General features: G+C 39.9%; 1 protein-coding gene across 1 annotated transcript; it reads left to right on the top strand.

The window, feature by feature from the left end:
* Positions 1 to 207: 207 nt before the first annotated feature.
* LOC139731130 (neogenin-like) lies at positions 208 to 6546 on the top strand. The gene is made up of 3 exons (XM_071642016.1): positions 208 to 333; positions 4263 to 4381; positions 5109 to 6546. The coding sequence occupies exons 1-3, from the start codon at positions 208 to 210 to the stop codon at positions 6544 to 6546; spliced, it is 1683 nt and encodes a 560-aa protein (XP_071498117.1).
* Positions 6547 to 7038: the final 492 nt, after the last annotated feature.

Here is a 7038-nt window from a genome sequence, read left to right as displayed (position 1 = left end):
CGATCTCCCAAACTTCAGCTTCCATAATTATCATCCTCCCGATGATAATGCCACCAGGGAGATATAATACTCTAATTTGATGAGTTAGGATACCTCTATATATGTTACCACAGAAATATACACAGCAAGGAGTATATTTCTTGATCTGAAGAGAGTCATTCTTGTTCGATATCTGACGGGGCGCGTCTGAGGGATTTTAAACCAATCATGGCGTTTGCGAAGATGGCGGCCGTGGTGATTGTATGTCTCCTGACGACTTTCATGGCTTCGATGACGTCGGCCGACACATCTTTCGGATTCCTCGTCGAACCAAGGGACACCACAGCTGTACAGGTAAGATAGCAGAGAAAGTGCATGTGGAGCTTGCTGATGTTGATTCCTACAAATATAAAAGTTTTACCAAAAAACAAACAAACAAAGAGACAAACCATGTTCATGATAACAAGACACGTGTATGTTGTATTTCTGTGCGCATATAAAGTTTCTTTCACACAAAAAAGCAGAAACAAAACACATAACAACTGTAAGCTCATACAATGTACAATGTAGGTATGATACTGGGGTACGTATGGACCTCTTACCACTTGTTATACAGATTCGTGTTCACTTTTGCACATTATTTGGGACTGCATAAGTGATTTTGCGCTCGTTATGATGTAGAATTATGAGTACCAATAATTCATAAATAAAGCGGGTTGAAATTAATCATAAACAACGCCTTTCCTGAAGACATATCGACAATGTCACCATACTTCATACAGCCGACTGCTCTGTCGTGTTCGCGAACATCACGAGAAAAAAAAAAAGTCAGTTTGAAGAGACGAGAGAGAAAAGGATCACATGAGATTGATATCACAGCGTACAGTGTGCGACGTGGCAAGTGTTTTTATAGATTAACCCTTAGAACGTGTCTTAGAACCCAGTAAAAAAGAGTGCATCTTTTATACCTATTTGTACCTATAAACTGACAACTTATACTTGCTATGCATTCATTCAGTGCTAGATTAGTATTGTTTCTTCATTAAGAAAGTGATACATACAATAAATTGTATGTACCCCACCCCACCTAAATTGGCCATACCACTTTATTCCTATCTACACACATAGTACCATGATAATCAACTTATTGATTGTAGGCATCTTCGGCAAGACAAGACCCTTGTTAGCTTACGACCTGATGTCATCCATTAAAACTGGCTGGATCTTATCCTATAGGAAAGGTATTCATAATAAATCAATCTAAATGTTCAGGTCATTAACTGGCAATACCACAACAGTTTTTTCCTATTTCACGGCCATGATATCAACTGTAATATTCGGACTTTGTATTCTCATGATACATGCATTATTGTTTGATTCACTCTTAAATTATACACATATAACTTGATTCGTACAGTGAAATTTATGGACGCATCCTTGTATTATCGTGATGTACAAATCCACGTAAAACTGCAGTTTAACATGGAAAGTAGCTTCGTACAAGTGAAAAGGCCAAGCCCACAGGATAATATAAAGTCGAAAAATAATATATAATAAACAAATGAACGCAAAAAGATAGAGTCAGTTTCCTTTCTAGATATTGCCTCATATTTCATGCACACAAAAATTTGTATCTTCAATGCGATGTGTAACTGTACACTGCGCATTTTTGTCCGTTATGACAGGTTGAATGACATTTGTGCGGAGAGTAGATTTCTGTTCACAAAACCTCGTCCTATTCACGCAATTATTTTGAGACCAAGAATGGTATAGTTTTGGTTGCGATTGGGCTTCAGATTTCCAACTTGCTTCGTGAGGTACATACTAAGTAACATGTCATGAATTATGAAAGAGCGTACAAGTTTAAAGGGGCTGTACAGTACTGGTTGAGGAGGAGATTCATGGTTTTTACATTCCTAAGTGAGATAATTAGAAACCTGTTATGAAATATGAAAGAGCATGTAATTTTAAGAAGGATTCAACATTTATTTGATGAAAATTGGTTTTCAAATGGCTGAGATATCCCAAAAAGTGATGATAATAAAAGACTACACGTACAATGTACATGCCCCAACTTTATTAGGATCTCTTTGTTTCACCTTGTTTTTAGATATCTCGACCACTTCAAAACCGATTTTCATCAAATAAACTTTTGATACCCCTTAGAATTGCATGCTCTTTGACATCTCATAGAGTGGTTTCTGAATATCTCGCAAAATGTTAAAAGCTAAATCCTCACCTCGACCAGAACTGTACACACCCTTTAAGAAGAATTCAAGGTTCATTTTATGAAAATTTGTTTTGAAGAGGCTGAGATATCTAGAAACAAAGCGGTCTTAATAAAAAGAAGGGATTCGATTTTTATTAGGAACCACTTCATTTTACTTTGTTTTCGAATATCCCATTTATTTCAAAACCAACTTACATCAAATAACATTTGAATACTTCGTAGAAATTGTAATACATGCTCTTTCATATTTCATAAATGGTTTCTAATCATCTCACTAAAAGTTAAAAACTGAATCCCCAATTCCAACAAAAAAACTGTACCATTCTTTAAAAGAGGAAGATCAGTGGAGTTGCGATGGTCATTGTGAGCAATCATTTTAGGCCAAATGAAATTCAAAGGTATTCTATGTGAACTGAATCTTACAGATATGAGCTCAGTAATTGTGGTCCTACACACTGTGTTTTATCTTTAATTGTTCACTTTTTACATGCAAACAAAGGGAAACATCCAGAAAGATTAAATGAAAAATGAGCAATAAAAATAAGATTCCATCTAGACACGACCGCAAGAACTCCGTATCGCTAAACCAATATAATCCTTTTTAATAATAATAATAATAATAATAATAATAATAATAATAATAATAATAATAATAATATATGATAATAATAATAATAATAATATTAATAATAGTGATAATAATAATAATAATAATAATAATAATAATAATAATAATAGTGGCTACTTGTATAGCTCACAGGTCCACTTTTCAGTGCTCATAGCGCTTAAAAAATGAAAAGATATCATACATATTCAAACATTTCAACAAAGAGGAAAATGGTAAACAAAAACAAATATATACCAAATAAAGAATACCACATAATATACCAATTAAAAATACAATACTTTTTCTTTGTTTTTTTATTAATATTATATATCTTTTTCATTCTTAGATGCAATCAGTCTCTAGTTTATGGATACTAGCTCATGTGTTAAGCTGGTCGGTTACAGTCGGTTTAACTTCGCACCTTTGATAATAGCCCGCATATCAGAGAATATGCTTGAATGTGGTTTGTCATTGTTTTTGAGGAGGTGTGCTTTTTTATATACATTATAATATATACATATAACACGGCGAAGTACCAGCACACTTTAGGCTGTACGAGTCAGGGGTAAACAGATTACTGCACGAGTACCCGTGATCAATGGGTATTTTCCACAGAATGGGAAACTTGGTGCTTGTAACAACGTCCAGCTTCTATTGTTAAACCTTTCAGCTACACCACCCCCATTGTGCGTTGCCGTTTGCATACCTATTCACTATATCACAACTTCAGTAAATGTTAGCGATACACGTACGTTTACGCGGCTGATAAAATAATGTCCTCCAATTTCTTGGCACAGCCCACATTGTACGGATAAAACCCCTTTCAGGCATTGTCAGGGTTCCCTTATCGTATAGACGTGATAAAGATAGGCCTAATATTCCGCTTGGCCATCCACTTTAAGTCGAAGCTTAATACAAGACGGATGCATTTTGGAATCCGTATATTTAGCACAATTCAAACTACTATTGAAAGCTACAGTGTTCTCTGTTTTAATATTATCATTGTTATTATCAATATCATCTTCTTCTTTTTTCCGACCAAGAAGTGTAAGTCGCAATATTGCACGCAGGAGCATGTACAGCATTGACATGATTAAGTAAGAGCAATATTCACCCGAGCATTTATTCCATGCAAGTATGCACAGTCACAGCGCATAAACATCACACGATATAAATTCATAACGATAGGAAATTGTGCTTGGCAGCAATTGCACCTGTCACAATTGATACACTATTTCCCATGAAATGTGAATACGTAAATAGATAAATAAATAAAAAAAAAAAATATATATATATAATTATATATATGTATATATATATAGAGAGAGAGAAATATGTAATATATACATGTGTGTGTGTGTGTGTGTGTGTGTAGTATATATATATATATATATATTGATACATATCTATAGATTTGTATATCTATATCATATTCCTCTCTTGCAGGGCGAAACGGTCACCCTCTACTGCTCGCTAAACCGCCTGGCGGACACGTTTATGTGGGTTCGAGACACGGTGGTCATCAGCCAATCTCTGCAGATTGTCGGGAACAATCCCGGCTCACGGTAAGCTTGTTGTTGCTGTTGTCGTTACTTAATGAAAAAGAAAAGAAAATATCTGGTTCTATCAGGGGTGCATTATTTGCCCCCCTCCCTCCCCCCCCCCCCCCACAAAAAAAAAAAAATCTGGCTTGGTACTCATATATGCTGCTCATGATTGACTTGAGTGAGGCATTTTTCTCTATCCCTAGTGGCAACAGATGATAATGTAGTCGAATAGTGCACTCACAGGCACACGCCCCACGCAATAAAATATGAATAAGTATAGATAGAGCGAATGTTGCACTATCTTAGAATACTTATCCACCAGTTAAAATCAAAGACGTTGGTGAATTAATCTTGCTGCAACATGACACACTTCAAATGATTTCTTTTTAACATACAGCACGTCTGTATTCATAAACAAAACAAATGCGTAGGTACATGTACAGAATATACTACGAACAAGGAGCATCACAGGAATGAATCATCTCAAACCGTTTAAGAGAAAAACAAGAATATGAAATGAAATGGGAGGGGAACTTTGCAGTGTCTGGAAGTACACTTTGAATATATTCATATACACACGTACATAACATATACAACGTATGTAGAGAGAGAGAGAGAGAGAGAGAGAGAGAGAGAATGAGAGTCATTATGCAACATATTCATATCTGACGACGCAATTCATAAATTACCTGATGTATACTCTAAAAATTATTTTCGTCATTTGTTTTTGTTTTGTAATATTCAGGTACTCCATTTTTTACGACGGAACCTCGTACAATCTCATCATCTCTGGCGTGGAACCGAACGATGTTGGTAACTATAAGTGCGTCGCTTTCTCTGACGGGACGGGAATCTTGTCTCGCTCCGCCGAACTGGAAGTTCACGCCGCCCCATCCGAAGAATACCCAACGATCACGAGTACGGTCACGGGTTTGATAGCAGTGGGCGAAACGATCGAGATCGTATGCGAGCTCGATGGCGGATATCCTATTCCGGAGATCGAGTTGATCAAGGACGATGAAGTTCTGGTAGTTGCATCTGGACGCCTCGTCTACGCGTGGGTTACAGACGGAAACGACGACGGGGCGGTGGTAGAGTGCCGCGCCAGGCATCCACTGTGGATGGACACGAGGTCATCGTTCGTGGGGCCATTCCGCCTGGTGGTCGACCCTCCGCAGGTTCTCCTTGCGCCCTCATTTGAAGAGGTTGAAGCAGGATCGGTGACGTCATTTATCTGTAGTGCATCTTCGGCGCCACGAGGCAGCTACCACTGGTTCATCAATGGCGTCGAACAGCACAGCGGCGAAGACATCGTCATTGATACCACGGCGTCGGCCAACATCCTTCGCCTCCGAGGATCCAGACAAAATGCTGGCGTCGTCCGATGCACAGTAAGGGCAGCTAATGGTGAGGCAACAGCAGAGGCGACCTTAGTGGTCATTGTTCACGACGAGTCAACTCGAGCCCCATCTTCATCTGCAAGGCCAGCTGTGGAAACTACCACATCGAGGGAAGTGGAGCCCACTGATGTGTCGCCTACCAAGACGTCAACCAAAGGTGTCGTAACTACGCCGACTCTGTTACCAGAGGAAACAGATTCCCCGTCCACCACCACCCCAGCGCCGGTACAGAGGGAGACCGGAACCCCCACTACACCATCGCCACCACTGAGGGGGACCAGTACGGCCACTACTCCGAGATTAAGGACCCACAATGGACAGGAAACGACTCAACAAACCGATGCAACAACAGCGACTGCAACCCAGCAGCAGCATGACACGTCTATGCCTTCGAGTGACAGCGTCGCAACAGAAGTCGCAGAACGCGAGTCAACCGAGACGGCGACCGAGGTGGACGCCACTGATCCCCCGGTCCGCGGTGCCTCCTCCTTCAACACCATCTTCGTGGCATCCGTCAGCACCATCGCCACCCTGATCGGCATCATCTTCATTGTCGCCATCGGAGCGTTCTGCGTCGTCACCGTACGAAGAGCCCGTCAGCAAGACCAGGCAGGCAGGAAGGGAGCGGAAGGCGACGGGAACGTCTACTTCCGCAGTCGTTACGTCAGCGTCATGCGCTCCTGGCTTTTCCCGGTTCATCGCGACACGCAAAAGACACTTACCTCTTTCGAGAACCCGTCCCCTGACGAGTCCCCGTACAATACCATCAACAGCAGGCGTTAGTATTTCTGCTCCAAAGCCTGCCTAGGTTGTGGTTGATTCACATCGTAATGTTAACGTGTGCTTGTACACCTCATAATAAACTACGTTATCCTTATTAAGCGACACCATTTTATAGAAGCAGTAAAATCTTACACTTGACATGACAGTAGTGGTCTTTATGTCATGATGTAAAAGAGATGAAAGGGGATTCCTCCATTTACCAAGTTATTGGAGCTCTAGCGTGTGTAATCGTCCCTATGTAATCTACGCATCTCTTCCCGTAAAGTTGATTGTTCATTTTAAGTATACGATTAATACCTGATGTATTCTCGCAGTACCAAGTAAAATAAGGGTACACTTTTAGGGTAGACTGCATAACATTCGACATTTAATAAGCCAATGTACACACACACATGTCCACTGTGTAGTTGAAAACCGGGGGTGCTTGTTGAATAGGCCGATGGCAAAGCTTTGATAAAAAATATAGACTTTCCCCAAATAGAAACAACTTTG

Source organism: Diadema antillarum, unplaced genomic scaffold (assembly GCF_040938485.1).
Source record: "Diadema antillarum isolate AM-2024a unplaced genomic scaffold, OU_Dant_1.0 scf00000022, whole genome shotgun sequence".
NCBI lineage: Eukaryota > Metazoa > Echinodermata > Echinoidea > Diadematoida > Diadematidae > Diadema > Diadema antillarum.
This window is presented reverse-complemented; position numbering and strand designations above follow the sequence as displayed.